The sequence below is a fragment of the Balaenoptera physalus genome (assembly GCF_965194825.1).
Source record: "Balaenoptera physalus genome assembly, chromosome: 4".
NCBI classification, from domain to species: domain Eukaryota; kingdom Metazoa; phylum Chordata; class Mammalia; order Artiodactyla; family Balaenopteridae; genus Balaenoptera; species Balaenoptera physalus.
The window spans coordinates 58,787,247-58,803,404 of record NC_138891.1 but is presented as its reverse complement, the minus strand read 5'-3'; the positions used below and the strand labels follow the sequence as shown (position 1 = coordinate 58,803,404).

Here is a 16,158-nt window from a genome sequence, read left to right as displayed (position 1 = left end):
AAAGCTCCCTTAGGAAAAAGATGAGCCAGTCTCCCCAAGAGAGCCGTAAAAATCATTAAAAGATTAAAACTCACTAAATGCCAGTATAAATGCTACATTTATCAATCAACTATCAATCAGGCAAACAAATTTTATTTTCACCTTGCATACTTCTTATAAAAAATCTAGTTTTAAAAAGTTGAAGGTTACACAAAGTTTATAAATAATCCTGCAAACATACATAGTAGACAGTCAAGTAAATGTGCAATAACTTTGAACGACAACAGCTACAATTCTTTATAATTCATGGGCTTGGTCATAGGTGCACTTATTATCCCTAAGCATAAAGGCTGGGCTTCATTATTTTAGTGTCCCATTTCCAACACTCATATTTTCAAGCTTGATCAGGCAGAACTGGATTCAAACTAGTGATGAAAAACTTAGTATAAACTTACTTACTATACGAGAACCACTATTCTGTAGTTCCCAAACTTCAGCATGCATCAGATCACCTTGAAGGCTTGTTAGACCAGAGACTACTGGTCCCCAAACCTACTATTTGATTCAGTAGGTCTAGGATGAGACCCAAGAATGTAATTCTTACAACTTTCCTAGTGCTACTGTTAGGGACTAAACTGTGAGGAGCACTGTACTATACTAATGAGGTGATACCAAACCACTATGCTATTGCAAGAGTTCAAGTACTTGCGTATAAAGATTAAGGCCAAAAAAAAAAAAAAAAAAAAGATGATTAAGGCCTTGAAATTGTAAACTTAATTAGCAGTACCCAGTCTTAGACATGTTTTTCATGTTGAAATTGTTAACCTAATCCCACTTCTTGGTGGCTTGTATCATTTTTTGGTTATAAAGCAATAATATTAGCCATAAATGAATATTTATTTGGATTTGAATATTGCATTCTAATATCTGATTCGCATAAAAAATATTTTTGAAAGGCTTCTATGGCCTAAATAATGTTATTTTCTCCTTAAAATATCCTGGAAAACAGTGTCGCACTTGTTGTGAAAAGACTGAATAGCATCCCGGAGCCTTAAAGGCACAGAAAAAGAAGTACTGAGTATTAAAAGAAAAAAGCATGAAATGTTATCCCTCCCATGGAAAAGCAGCATAAACTATACTGGCCAAATGTGCTGTGTCTTCTGGGATTGTGCCTTTCTAACAAGCATCTAGGTGATGCTGATTTGGTGGTTCTCAAAACTACGTTTTGTGTAGCAAAGCCTTAGAATGTCAGTTTTTTAATGTTTCCATATAAGTTTTCTATTAGTTTTTAACACAGAAACAAACAATACTTGAACTCATAAACATTTCATTAAGGTAAAAAATGTAATAATTTTTAACCATGACCTGTCAAATTCATACAATTAAATAAATGTTTAAAAGCCACCCCGGGGGACAACCCAGCAGTATCCTTGGCAAATAAAGAACAGCATTTGTACATGACTGTAGCCACCCAAAATTCAGATCTCCCATATCTCTGGCTATTTTTATCACTTCAAACTTAACTCTTAAAACTGAGATAGAAAGCTTTCCTTACTGGAATCAGAGTTGAGGCTGGAAGTGTTTCTTGAGAAACATGAGAAAACTATTTAGACCCAAATACCTTTATAAGGACTCTATAATAACAAACCTATATACTGTTTTACATCAGTTTTAATGGGAATAAAAGAGGGAGTAAAAACAGCATTATTTATTAGTGGTTTACATACCTGCCAGGATGGCAAAAGTGATTGTAACCTGCATAAATAATACACTCAAGAACATTCCACACTCCTTTGTGGTTAGAGCAATGCAGTTTATAAAACAAAAATGTGACTATTCCCATTGAAATAGGCATCAAAAATTCGTTTTGAGAAAGAAGATGAAAGGAGCATTCTCTAACTCCTGGATGCCAGGAAGCAGAGTTTTTCAGAATCAAAAACAAAGAGAGCCCTAATTAAGAGCAAGGCCCCACCCCTCAGGGGTCAGAGAGTTGGTTCTTTTGCTTTAAACTAATTCATCATTTTCACATATCAAAGGATTTTTCTTTACCCAAAATTAAAACTAAAGAGACATCACAACACTTTTCAAAAATGCACACACCCTGAGATAGATCAATACCAGGATCTACTCAAGGATTTGCTATTTAGGTATAGTTAGTATAATTCATATTTAAAGTCACTTCATAAAAATAACTGCCCCAATCTTCCAAGTTCCATCTTCTATCATGATCACCAAAGCAATCTCTATTGTTAAGATTCTTCTTCATTGCTTGAATGTAGAAACTGCTTAGTAAAATTCTCCAGCTCATTTTCAAGTTGAACAGCTTTATTTCTAATTTAAAAAAATGAATAAAACACCAATCTAATTATCATAAAGGTCAATGAGAAAAAATGCATCCCATGCAAATCTTAAAAAAAAATCACTAGCCAGCTGTTGCTACATTTGTCTGAACTCAGATCATCAACTCTTTTTAAAGCATTTATTATACGTGCTACTGTAACTTTGCAATAAACACAGAATCCAATGGCCAGAAGAAAGGTATACTGAGATAAAATCTTTAATAAGAATGAAAAGCCTAAGAGACAGTGGAGTCATATCACCTTACATGGGAGTTACATCCTAAGTCACATAAAGACATAATTGTTCTTGAATTCCTGTTAAGCATAAAGCGTAGAATAAGTGGTTTTATGTATTCACAAAGTAGCTGGCAGATGTCAAAGGACCATAGTTACCAAAAATATTTTTTTTTAATATTAAAATTGTACTTGATGCAGCCAAATGCCCATAACAAGAGGGAAAACAATGTAAATTGACAGGGGAATGCAGGTTTGTATCTCCCATTCTCATACTCTGCCAGGGCACACACACATACTTAAACGAGTTTCTCTCTTTTCTTCTTGGTCCTGTTTTGTTTGTTGCTAAGTGCATATGGTCAAGGTCGTAAGTTAAATGTTCATGTGAACTCCACTGTATATTTCTTCAGGTAATGCTCCTGAAGCATTAGTTAAGTTAAATTATATCTGAATGGCTAAGCCTAATTTAGTAACAAGGGAGATTCCAAATATTATGTTAATAATATTCTAAACTTATAATATTATGTTAATATTATTCTAAACTTTCCTATTAGAAGAATTAGCAGATCAAAAATATTGATACTTATTCAAGTCAGTCCTGCCAAAATCTGAAAGCTACATAAGTACCAATAATCTATTTTATCAGTTACGGCTTTTTACTATAGCAAGATGAAAAAATATTTAAAAACCTACCTAGGTTAAAAAAAAAATTTCTATTGGATATAGTTTCACCAAATTTGAAAGGCTGTACTTGGGATGATCTAACTTAAAATAGGAGCAATGGAATATGTGAAATTCATTTGGGTGTGTTTGTGTGTGTGAAGTGATGCTGGGGTTTAAGTGATAGGCAGTCACCTTTTTCAGAGACCCTGAAACGGAGATGCAATGAGAATGTGACTGCTTAATCTTAATCTTTTCAGATTAAGGTACCAGGGATGGACACTATCACAGGTGTTTTAAGTATAATGTCCCAAAATCCACGTCATAAGGACAGCCTCTCCAATTTACAGACGTTGCAAACTGTTTTTATACAGGCAACTGTATGTAGCATGTGCCCTGGTAAGTAGCAGCAGGAAGTAAATGATGCTTAATGATTCTACCAGACTTGTAGGTGAGCCAGCTAATGGGTAATAAAGCTGAAAGTTAAGAACTGCCAAGAAGCATAGATCTCGTGGTGACACTTCTGGTCTTGACCCCCAAAGCACAATTTATTTAGACTCCAAAGAATCCATGGCAAATCATATTAAACCAGAATTCCAAATTATATTAGGATATCTTGTTTACTTCTGTTGCTTCAAATTTAAGTATACCTAACAGTCCCCAATGAGAAGAAAAGCTATGGGTCTTGGATATGTAGGGCTGAAAATTCATACTTTTAATTACAAAACTTCTGCTCTGAAAAAGGACTAGTATAGCTTAACATAGAGCTATAAGCTTAGATCTAAAAATTTCCTTTAAATTCAGATTTTTTTGTTGTTGTTCAAATTAGCTTTCACTGAAATTGCAAAATTACAATTAAGCCAATGCAGAAAGCCAAAAATTTTAACATAAATTTGCTAGTGATTTTACATAATTATATTTTGGTAATGAAACCAATAAATGTTCATATTATTGAGGAAAAAAGGTTCAAATACCTTAAGCGCTTTGAATTGTTCTGTATTTTCTCCAGTTGATCTATCTCTTTGGATAATCTGGCAATTTCCTCTTCTAGATGTCTTTGTGTAATATCAACTTGTTGGCACAGGCGAGCAAAAGTGGTTGCCATTTCCCTTCAAATAAAAAATAATTTTATCAGCAGTCATGAATGTCTTTTAAAATGAATAAGCTTTAATTTAAAGCTTATATAAAAAACAGATCACAAGTTTAAAAAATTCCCAAAAATGTAAGGTATCAAAGAACACGGCTAAGACTGGTATGAGGGAGGGTATGGCACTTATAAGCTTAATATGACTGTGGGCTTAATTTCATCTGGCCTCAAGACAAATGCTCAGTGGGTAATAATATTACTCTGCCATATTGCTGTGAATATGAATAAGCTATGAAAAGGCAAAGGATGGGTATATTTCTTCAGAAGCATAATAAGCCTTACTCTTGTCCCCTGCCTATAAAAATAAATTACTGAGAACAGGAAAGAAAATTTCATGAACTTCTGTGACAGTCAAAAATACTTTAGGGCTTCCCTGGTGGCGCAGTGGTTGAGAATCTGCCTGCCAATGCAGGGGACACGGGTTCGAGCCCTGGTCTGGGAAGATCCCACATGCCACAGAGCAACTGGGCCCGTGAGCCACAATTACTGAGCCTGCGCGTCTGGAGCCTGTGCTCTGCAACAAGAGAGGCCACGATAGTGAGAGGCCCGCGCACCGCGATGAAGAGTGGCCCCCACTTGCCACAACTAGAGAAAGCCCTCGCACAGAAACGAAGACCCAACACAGCCATAAATAAATAAATAAAAGAACGTGAATTTCTGAAAAAAAAAAAAAAAGACCTGAGACCATGTCTCAAAACAATAACTATTAAAAAAAAAAAAAAAAAAAAAATACTTTAAACTATAGCAACATTTAACCACATTTCTAGAACAAAACGGCTGTATTTAATTTGTGTGCTAGTTAATATGTTAACTTTGGCAAATATTATATTTATATTTTTGCAACTGGGAGCATGCCTAGTAGGTGTGTACCGCTGGAATTTGATGAACTGACTTGTTTTTCTCTGCAACTATTCTCCTGCGCATCTTCATCTTTCCCAGGGTCCTTTCCCCCTCCATTCTCTCCCTATCTGACCAAATACCAATATTAGACAAATGAAGCATCTTTTTATTTTAATATTTTATTACATTAATATTTAGCTAGTATTATTTTAACTGGAGTAATTATTTGAGGTTGCCTCCATTAGAGTGTAAAGTCCTCTAAGGAATAATATAAGTCATCTTTAACTTAATTTCCCATAACTTCTAGCGTAGTTATTGTCACACGGTAGGCAATTAATAAATGTTTGATGATGAAATGAATAGTAAGCTTCATTAATTCTGTTTTTATGAATGTGAACCTCAGCTGATTTTGTTTGGAGGTCCAGGTTATCCTCATTAAAGAAAAGATCTTAATATAAATAAATCAAAATTAACACGGTTATGTAAAATAGGAGCTCAAGAAATATTTGGTAAATGAGTGAACTAATTCAGTGGTCTCAATTCTGTGCCCTCATTGTTTCCATTCCCTACAGCTCTAACAAGGTTAGTACAGGCTCTGATCTTGTGTCTGAAACAGTTTAATCTCCCTGCAATTCTTGTCTCCTGAGTCTAAACCACTTTACACACCACACCACTGCAAAGTTATCTGTTCTAGAGCTAAATGTTAATGATATCACTCCCAGGGTTCCTAATTATCCAAACCTCAGTCCTAGTGTTAGGCTTATACTTGAATGGACCCCTTCTTATGTACACATCTGCCACACTGAAATTATCTCATGTTTCTGAACACATTCCTTTTCCCCCAACATTCTTGCCTTTGGTTTGAGCTGTTTTCTCTGTCTCGCTCTTTCTATTCTGATGTTCAAGTCTCATCAGGCTACCTCTCCTCTAGGAAACCTTTGCTGATCCACTGTCCTTCATGATTTAAGATTCTAGGGACTTCCCTGGTGGCAGAGTGGTTAAGAATCCGCCTGCCAATGCAGGGGGCACGGGTTCGAGCCCTGGTTCGGGAAGATCCCACATGTCGCGGAGCAACTAAGCCCATGTGCCGCAACTACTGAGCCTGCGCTCTAGAGCCTGCGAGCCACAGCTACTGAAGCCCGCGCACTTAGAGAAGCCACCACAGTGAGAAGCCCACGCACCGCAACAAAGGGTAGCCCCCCCACTCGCCGCAACTAGAGAAAGCCCACGCACAGCAACGAAGACCCAATGCAGCCAATAAATAAATAAATACATAAATACTCAATGTGATTTAAAAAAAAAAGATTCTAGAGCCTCACATTATGAAGCTCTCATTACTTTTCACCTTTTATTATAATTATGTACATGTTGTTTCTTCTATTAAGTTGCAATCATCTTTAGCTCAGAAAACTTTCTAATTCAGCTCTCAGGAGCATTCTAATACAGAATATTATGCATTGATTTGACTGGAGTTCTATATATTTTCACTAAATCAATGAAACAAATATTTAAGATACGTAAACTCGGTGGACCCAGGTATTTATTATTATAATAAAATTCTCTTGAGTTTTAAAAAATCATGCCTTTAAACCTACAAATCTGGGCTATAATAGTAAAAATAAATTACGTTTACCACCATGCATTTTGAGCCCACTTGTTTGGTATCATTCTGTTTTCCACTTTGGTGGCAATTATAAAATGTGTTCATGTTGTGATAATTCTTCGAGCTGTACTCTTATTTATGCATTTCTGCATGTATGTCCTACTTCAGTAAAGCTTTAAAACAAAAACAGATGAATCTTTCAACTTACTGTTGTACTTGATGGCTGCAGTTGGCGCTCGTGAAGCTAACAATCAGTTGCAGTTTTTCAGTTGCATAATTCACAAATTGCTGTTTAAAGGCTCTCTCCTTGGCACGGGTGGTCCAAGTCAGCCTTTCATAAAGATACAAAGCTCCGTACATACTTAATGAAACAGATATGAGTTTCCAGCCTACAGTTTTCCAAATCTGTAAGATAAATTCACAGCTTACTTTGAGAAAGAAAAATACCACTAGGGAGATTGTACTAAAAGGCATTTTAGAAAACTCATTGGCTCCCTACAGATCTTTGAGTCAGATCCGTTTTTAAAAAATGTATATTCCTTCTCTATGAGAAAATATGAAATTACCGGAAATCAAGCCGAAAAAAGGAGCAGCACATAAATACCAGGCAAGAACTTTTATAACCTGCCAGGCATTTGGTAAGTTGATTCAATGTATCTCAAAAAGGAATGTTAATTTTTTTAGGTCAAAGGTTTAAAAAACCAAAATGAACTATGTATAAAATAGTTAACTGGGAGTTCCCTGGCGGTCCAGTGGTTAAGACTGCATGCTTCCACTGCAGGGGGCACAGGTTCAATCCCTGGTTGGGGAACTAAGATCCCACATGCCGCGTGGTGTGGCCAAAAAAAAAAAGAAGGAAAAAAAAAGATAACCAACAAGGACCTACTGTATAGCACAGAAAACTATACTCAATATTTTGTAATAACCTATAAGGGGAAAGAATCTGAAAAAGAATAGAGATATATATATTTGCGTAACTGAATCATTTGCGGTACACCTGAAACACAACATTGTAAATCAACTATACGTCAATAAAAATAAAACAAAAAACCAAAATAAACCTATGCTGTTAATGATATGAAAAAAACTTTTAGCATATAAGAACTACTACAAAAAATAATATTTAATACTTTAAGGCAGATCCCTTTGGTATTTGGAGAAGGCTAGATAAGGGACCTGGATCATTCCTGTTACTCCAATGCACAAATATTGTTTCTTCGTGTGCTATGATGTAAAAGTAGGAAGTACTGTTTATGTTGTGGTAATCATTTCACAATACATACATATATTAAATCATGTCATACACCTAAAACTAATACTATTTTATATGTCAATTATATTTCAATTAAAAATTTTTTTAAATATTTATTTTTAAGATTAGACTTGTGAAACCCAATTCACTAATTTTAACTTACAACTTTTCATGTCGTCTTATAGATCCTGGAAACTGAAGTAAATATATCTTTCTTTTCCTTATCTAGCAGGTAGCTTTGCAATAATTTCAATTTCAATTACACTAAAAAATACTGTTTCAAAAAAAAAGGTACTATTTCTTACCACTCCTCCAACAACAATGATGCCCATAGAAGTTCGAGACGTAAGAGAAGCTAATGCTGTTATTAAGGTAACCATGATTTCTTCCTGTGACGCATTATCTGGTGTTGCTGGATTGGTAGGAGCAGTGGGAGTAGAAGCTAAAGATCTGGGAAGCTAATAAGGTTGCGGGGTGGGGGGAAAGGATTAATTCAATTAAACCACTACAAATGGAATAGTTACATTTACAAAATTTGACTGTATTCTTTTAAAAATTACAGTAGTAAATCTACAAAAAGAATGACTCCAATTAATGAGTTTACCATAAATACATGAAGAAAATAAAAATGGTCTGAAAATTATCTCCTGTGACATGGACCAATGATATCATGAAGAATGAATCTTCATAACGTACAATGAGTCTACCTAAAACAACAGGCCTTCAACTCTCAAGTGAAATTAAAACTGTATATTAAAAAAAATTTTGGGGGGCTTCCCTGGTGGCACAGTGGTTGAGAATCTGCCTGCCAATGCAGGGGACACAGGTTCGAGCCCTGGTCTGAGAAGATCCCACATGCAGCGGAGCAAATGGGCCCGTGAGCCACAATTACTGAGCCTGCGCTCCGCAACAAGAGAGGCCGCGATAGTGAGAGGCCTGTGCACTGCGATGAAGAGTGACCCCCACTTGCCACAACTACAGAAAGCCCTCGCACAGAAACGAAGATCCAACACAGCCATAAATAAATAAATAAATAAATAAATAAATAAAATTATTTTTTTTAAAAAAATTTTTTTACACCAAAAACACAATCCTTTAAAAAAACCTGGACTTCAAATTTAAAACCCTGGGAATTCCCTGGCGGTCCAGTGGTTAGGACTATACGCTTTCACTGCCGAGGGCCGGGTTTCAATCTCTGGTTGGGGAACTAAGATCCCACAAGCTGCGTGACCAAAAAAAATAAATAAAAATAAAAAATAAAAAAATAATAAAAGCAAAATTAAAATCTTTTACACTTCAAAATACACCATAAGAAAATTAAAAGACAAGCTACAGACTAGAAAAACATACGTATTTGGAAATCATGTATCTGATAAAGACTTGTATCTGGAATATATATAAAGAACTCCCACAAGTCGATAAGAAGCCAAATAACCTAATTTAAAAATGGACAAATGATTTGAAAAGACATGTTACAAAATAAGATACATGAATAAGCACATGAAAAGATGTTCAAAATCATCAGTCACTAAGGAAATACAAATCAAAACTACAATGAGGTACAACTTCACATCTGCCATAATAAAAAAGATGATAACAAGTCTTGATGAGCATGTGGAGAAAGAGAACCTTAATACATTGCTGGTGGGAATGTAAAATGGTGCAGCTGCTTTGGAAAACAGTTTGGCAGTTCCTCAGAAAGTTAAACAGTTACCATGTGGTCCAGCAATTTCACTCCTAGACATATACTCAAGAGGAATGAAAACAGATGTCCACATAAAAACAGTCTATGAGTATTTAAAACATCATTATTCATAATAGCCAAAAAGTACAAACAACTCAAATGTCCATCAGTTGGTGAATGGATAAATAAAATGTGTGATATCCATAATGGGATATTATTCATCCAAAAAAAGAAATGGAGTATTGATACATGCTACAACATTCATATACCATGATGACAAACCTTGAGAACATTACGCTAAGTGAAAGTAGCCAGTCACAAAAGGCCACATTTTGTGTGATTCCATTGATATGAAATGTCCAGAAGGGTAAAAATGATAGCTAGAGAAACCTGACTAGCAGTAGGGCTGGAGGTGGGAATGATAACTGACTGCAAATGGGCACAAGGGTAGCCTTTGGGGTGACAGACATGTTCTAAAACTGGATTGTGGCGATGGTTTTACAACTCTCTAAGTTTTCTGAAAAATTATTGAATTGAGGGACTTCGCTGGTGGTGTAGTGGTTAAGAATCCGCCTGCTAATGCAGGGGACACAGGTTCGAGCCCTGGTCCGGGAAGATCCCACATGCTGCGGAGCAGCTAAGCTCATGCACCACAACTAGTGAGCCTGCGCCCTAGAGCCCACGAGCCACAACTACTGAGCCTGCATGCCACAACTACTGAAGCCCGCGTGCCTAGGGCCCGTGCTCTGCAACAAGAGAAGCCACCGCAATGAGAAGCCCACGCACCGCAACGAAGAGTAGCCCCCGCTCACCACAACTAGAGAAAGCCCGCGAGCAGCAATGAAGACCCAACGCAGCCAAAAAAAATAATTAATTAATTTAAAAAATTATTGAATTGATAAATTCAAAAAAGTTTTTAAAAAGAGACTCTAAACTGGTAGAATCAGATACATACCTGTATAGTACAGCAATAACCACCTAATAAAAAGCCTACTCAAAAAAAAAAAATATATATATATATACCTGAAAGATAGGGTCTGATAATCCTAGAAGCACCCGCTGAGCATTTGTAGGACCCAAGAAACGATGGACAAGGGAGCACCAGCCCAAGGAAAAATGAAATACAATATCCTCTTGAAAATCTGAACATAACTTGTGGCAATTTAGGTCATAGCTGAGATCAAATTTCTTGCAAGGAATCAGTGTATGTAGTTTATTCTGTATACCAGCTGGAAGTAATGGCTTCAAATTTTCTAGAAAGAACCGAATTATGATATTTTAGTTAACAACAGTAAATAATATTTTATAAAATATCTAAAGGATTTTATAATAAATCTTTTAACAACGACATAAAGAAAAAACTACACACGAACTTGCAGACAAATATTACCAATAATTTCTTGCTGGGATTGAAGCATTGAAGCATTGACTTCATTAGTGCACCGATCAGCCAAATTTCTTCCCATTCCATCTTCTATGTGCTTATTTAACTCCTGTTAACAATGGTAAATGTCCACATTATTTTTTCTCTAGAATATATGCAGATTTTATTAAAATGTCAAAAAAGTAGTAAACACTAAAATGATCGTATTCTTTTCTAAGATGATAATTCTTCTGTGTACTTTACAGTTTAGATTTATTACAAGAGTGCACAGGAGATGTAATAGTTTAATCATGTACTGATTGCCATGAAGACACTAAAATGGCCAAACCACTAAAGAGTGGAATAAGAGTCAGAATAAGATAAGGAAACTGTATCTGAATAACACTTAACTACAATTTAACTTACATTTTTATATACTTTCAATACACTTGGAGTAGGATGAAACTCAGAGCAAAATTCATCAACCAAAACAGAGAGTCGACAAATTTCATCTGTCATTGCACATGAAACCTAAAAATATTAAAAAATCAGAATTAAAATATTTAAACAAGATTACCAACTACTCAAAAAAATTAAATTGAAAAAAACTTAAATATTCCTTTAAGGTAACAGCTAACATTTTTAGCATTATCAAAAGTATTTCCATTCCCAGATATTATAATCACAAAGCTAATGTTACCCACCTTATTTGCAACCTCCTCTGTAACCTCCCTGATTTTTTTCTTAACATCCAGTGTTAAAAGGTTCATCTGGTTTCGGATAAAGTCCAGTCTATCAATTTGGTCTTCCCTCTCTTCTATTGAATAAACCCTATTATAGTATGAAAAGTAATTAACATTCAGGGTATATTAAAGTCCCGAAGAAATTAAGTACAAACACTCACTTATATATTGAACCATCTGTTAGCATGATAGAAGAAAAAAAAAAATCTTGTATTTCAACATCTAAAAGGATTCAAATAATATTTCACTTATAAAATGTTTTACAGATGATTGGATATAAACTGTCCCTCTGCTCATGTGGTACCTGAATCCCACAAAAGATTAATAAGGATGCTAAATCTCCACCCATTTCACAGATATGAACAGTCAAAACAGAACTAACTCAATATTAAGTCTACGTAATAAACAGGGGCCAGTAAACAGCACTCTGCAAGCCCAATCCAGCCATCCGCTAGTTTCTGTTAAAGTTTTCTTGGAATAGAGCCACAAGCATTCATGAACCTATTGTGTATATGGCTGCTTTTGCTCTAAAACTGCAGAATTGAGTAGTTGCCAAAGAGACAGTATGGCCTACAAAGCCTAGAATATTTACTATCTGCTAAAATTTGTCAACCCCTGGATGATATAGCAAAACAAAAGCCTGAGATCCTTTTAAGATCATCTTTCCCAAGACATCTGTTCCCAACGCACGATTATACAAACCACCCTCAAATCACATCTTTTTTGTGCTACGTTTATTTCAATGTCCTATATTTTTATAAAAATTAAGGTCAATCCAGTGGACGAATACTTACTTACTTTGGCTACCATAATAAAGCAACTGAGCTCACTATACAGAAACTGTGTGCACAGGGCCAGAGATCAGAATCTGGGTTCTGATCCTTGGGTTTTATATGCTGCAAATTCTCTAATGTTGTACATGATGCATTCCTGCAAAAGTGTCAAAATTAGGCAACACACCTAGATATGAGTGGAGTTTTGTTCTCAGCAAGATCAAATACATTTAAAATCCCCAATTTTATATCTTGGATTTAATCTTAGATGCTTTATATCTTTCCATTGATTGGCTTAAGCCCACTTAAAGGTCCAATTGAGGCTTAATTAACATCATTATGCTTATAACATCTAATAACATCTTGATCTCTGTTTCAAGTATACCAAGTTCGTGAGAACTACCCTTTTCTTCGACTAGTGTTGGCACTTTTGTGTATTCATTTTCATCATTACAAGGTAATAAATGGAATAAAATACTGCAGTATAGTATGACATATAGAGTAATGCTTACCAAATTCACTTTCTGGCTGGCAGGTAGTATCACCTTGTTTGTTTACCAGTTGATATAAAACCACAACTGGCATAAAGGAGTGATTTCAAGGTTTCAATGTATGAATATATGAAAGATGAGTGATAGATTGAATGTAAAAAGAGGGTCACCTGTTTTGGACTTCTTCGAGAAATTCTGCTGGAAGAAATGGTTCTTTCACTGCTTTAAAGACATTTAAAGCCACTGAACATTTTAAAATCACAGCTCACACACGAGAATACTGAGATCCAGGGGATGTAAATGATGTACTTGTTCAAGGTTGTAAAAAAAAATTTACAGTTTCAAATATTCATTAAAAAACATGCAAGTAGGCATCAGCTAAACCTACAAGGTTGATGTTAGTGTGAAAGGTATTTAATAATATAAAAATTTTAAACCTTAGTCTAAAGAATTCATATTGACACAAAAATAATTTTTATTTTGCAATAAAATGAATTCATACCTTTTCTCTGCTGCTGCCACGTTTATTGAATCCATTATGTTTTTCACAGTTTCTAGTATCTGTTTAGCTCTGATAGTGTGCTGTTCAAACTTTGTTTTCACTGCTGACTGCGAGATACACTCCTGCGAGGGGCCCAAGCCATAACACATTACTGTAATTCCATCCCAACATTTTCAGGAATTTAAACACAAAAACTTGCTGTTTGTAATGTTAACCAAAACAGACATAAGGATAGAAAATAAATGGAAGACAAACATAACTTAAAATTATAAAGGTAAAAAAAAAATGTCAAAAATTTAAAAGTTAAAAGGCTTTAACAGCAAGTTCATAGCTTTGTGTAATTTTACACAGTAATGTGCAATGGTTGTTTGACTATATTATTTTTTAAAATAAATAAAAAAGGCTGCTATTTTCAATGTTAAAAAAGGTTTCCTATTAGGATGACTAATTTTATTTGGATCACCTTTAATCTACTTCTAGTCCATCTATCTTGACTTTCCTCATATTTGCAATGAAAACCTCATGAAGTTCTTAAGCCATGAAATAGAATTCTACATTGAAAAAAATGAATGATACGATTCACATAAAGTTAGTAAAAAGGACTTCTATAGATTAAAGCTTGAACAAATTGAAAAATACTATTTAACAGCAAACAACCTAAGTAATATTTTAAATTGTTTATAGAAAAATATCTAAAGCTATTTCTAAGATAATCCCATTATTGTCATTGGACTATAGTGTGTGCATACAGGTCAGAATGATGCCTTATCTCATGTTTCACTTTCAAGCTAACTGTAGCTCACAACTTACTAACAGTTGTACAAATCAATTAGTGTTTCATGACCAGTGTTTTTTACACAGAGAATACATCAGAATGCACCACATATGATGATGGATGTTTCTTTTGTGAAACTTTGTTTCAGTTTCAATATATGTGCATATTACTTGTTATTTAAAACATTTACTGTGATTCATCATTTAAGTGCTAGCAAAATTATTAAATTAAAATTGGCCTTTCACTTTTACATCATAGAAAAGTCAAATTCTGTACTGACATAACATTTGAAAACAACTGCAAGTGTAGAGAAATACTATCTGGTCTTTGAACAACCAAGAACACTCATCTGGGTCACAACATCAAATTAGGGATATACCCCCCAACTCTCCAATATTTCCGTGAATTCATCTTCTTGAACTTAATATAAAACCAGTACAAATTGTGGTAATTACTTCTGAAAGTAATTACTATCCTTTATCAAAATAAATAGCTTTTAAGCTTTAAAAGGTAGTCACAATACTCTATTTATTTAGTGTTCTATTTATAACCTATGCTGAGCCTTCACATCTCTAAAATGATTATTTCACTAGGACAGAAGAGACTTTTAAATTCTCTCTTTGGTATTTTTTTGAGGTATAGAAAACAAAGCAGATTCATTTCTTTAGCTATAGGGCACATGAGGGTAATTCATTTAGTTAACAGTTTATGTCTTAACTCAGAGCCCATTACTTTTTTTCAATGCATAGTCTTACTTTTGCTCATTGTCAAGCTCATTTATACATCACTCAATTATCACTAATCCTGAAGAGATTAGTAATAAGAAGTTACAGTATTCCTGTTCTGTATATGCCAAAGCAGAAGCCACCAATAACTACACAATATTAAACATTTAAAGTGCAAACTGCTTATTTTTTAATGACCAAAACAAAGTTTTGATTTTACTTTAAATAACTATCTCATAAATTGCCAAATTAACCGTCACAAAAACTATAATAAAAGAATAAAAATATTTTTTAAAGAAAAAAAAGTTAAAAGAAATTCTGTTCCTCGATGAAGCAGATCTAGATATCAGCAATGAAGACCCCAAATTTGTAAATAACAGCACAGTATTAGAGCTAGACTAGAGAAAAAGAAAAGACCTCCAAAAGTTATTAGGCAACATACAAGTTACTCCTTGATTCAAAAATATACATTGGTGAATAAGTATAAAGAAGAAAACAGGCAATCTTTTTCCAATTAAAAAGTATCCCACACTGACGTTCCCGCTGATCAGAAAAATATCAAAAGTCAACTGCAAAAGGAATACTCTATTCCAAACTAAGTATAGGGAATGCTAATTTATTTTTTTTAATACTTATTTATTTGGCTGCACCAGGTCTTAGTTGCAGCATGTGGGATCTAGTTCCCTGACCAGGGATTGACCCCGGGCCCCCTGCATTGGCAGCACTGAGTCTTAGCCACTGGACCACTGAGGAAGTCCCAGGGAATGCTAATTTAAATAAAGGGACATATATAGCATGCAGCAGTTCCCAGACTTATTTTATCAGGAACTCTAATTTTCCAAGGAGAAGTTTAAAATACTACACCAGACAATTTAAATTCCATCTTGTCAGAGTATCCTGTAGGTTGTTTTAAAACTTATTAAAGATTTAGAACCAAAACAACAATCACATCTCAATTATGATCATCTTCTGATTTTCTAATAACATCTATAGAAAACAGCTGATGATTTAGTCATATGTACTTAGAAATTTGTAAATATTAATATTT

At 34.6% G+C, this 16,158-nt stretch overlaps 1 protein-coding gene across 5 annotated transcripts in view; it reads right to left on the bottom strand.

Annotated features, from left to right (window-relative positions):
- Positions 1-110: 110 nt before the first annotated feature.
- Positions 111-16,158, bottom strand: part of MFN1 (mitofusin 1) — a 34,797-nt gene continuing 18,749 nt past the window's right edge. For 2 of the 5 annotated variants that reach the window (XM_082458962.1, XM_082458963.1), the window contains 9 exons: positions 13,611-13,732; positions 11,806-11,932; positions 11,528-11,632; positions 11,129-11,231; positions 10,762-10,991; positions 8,360-8,512; positions 7,011-7,207; positions 4,187-4,321; positions 111-2,310 (listed from right to left, as the gene is read on the bottom strand). In XM_082458962.1, coding sequence (XP_082315088.1) covers positions 2,229-2,310; positions 4,187-4,321; positions 7,011-7,207; positions 8,360-8,512; positions 10,762-10,991; positions 11,129-11,231; positions 11,528-11,632; positions 11,806-11,932; positions 13,611-13,732 — 1,254 coding nt within the window. In that variant the 3' untranslated portion in view covers positions 111-2,228. The remainder of the gene's footprint in view (positions 2,311-4,186; positions 4,322-7,010; positions 7,208-8,359; positions 8,513-10,761; positions 10,992-11,128; positions 11,232-11,527; positions 11,633-11,805; positions 11,933-13,610; positions 13,733-16,158) is intronic. The other 3 variants (XM_082458965.1, XM_082458964.1, XM_082458966.1) reach the window with 3 other exon arrangements.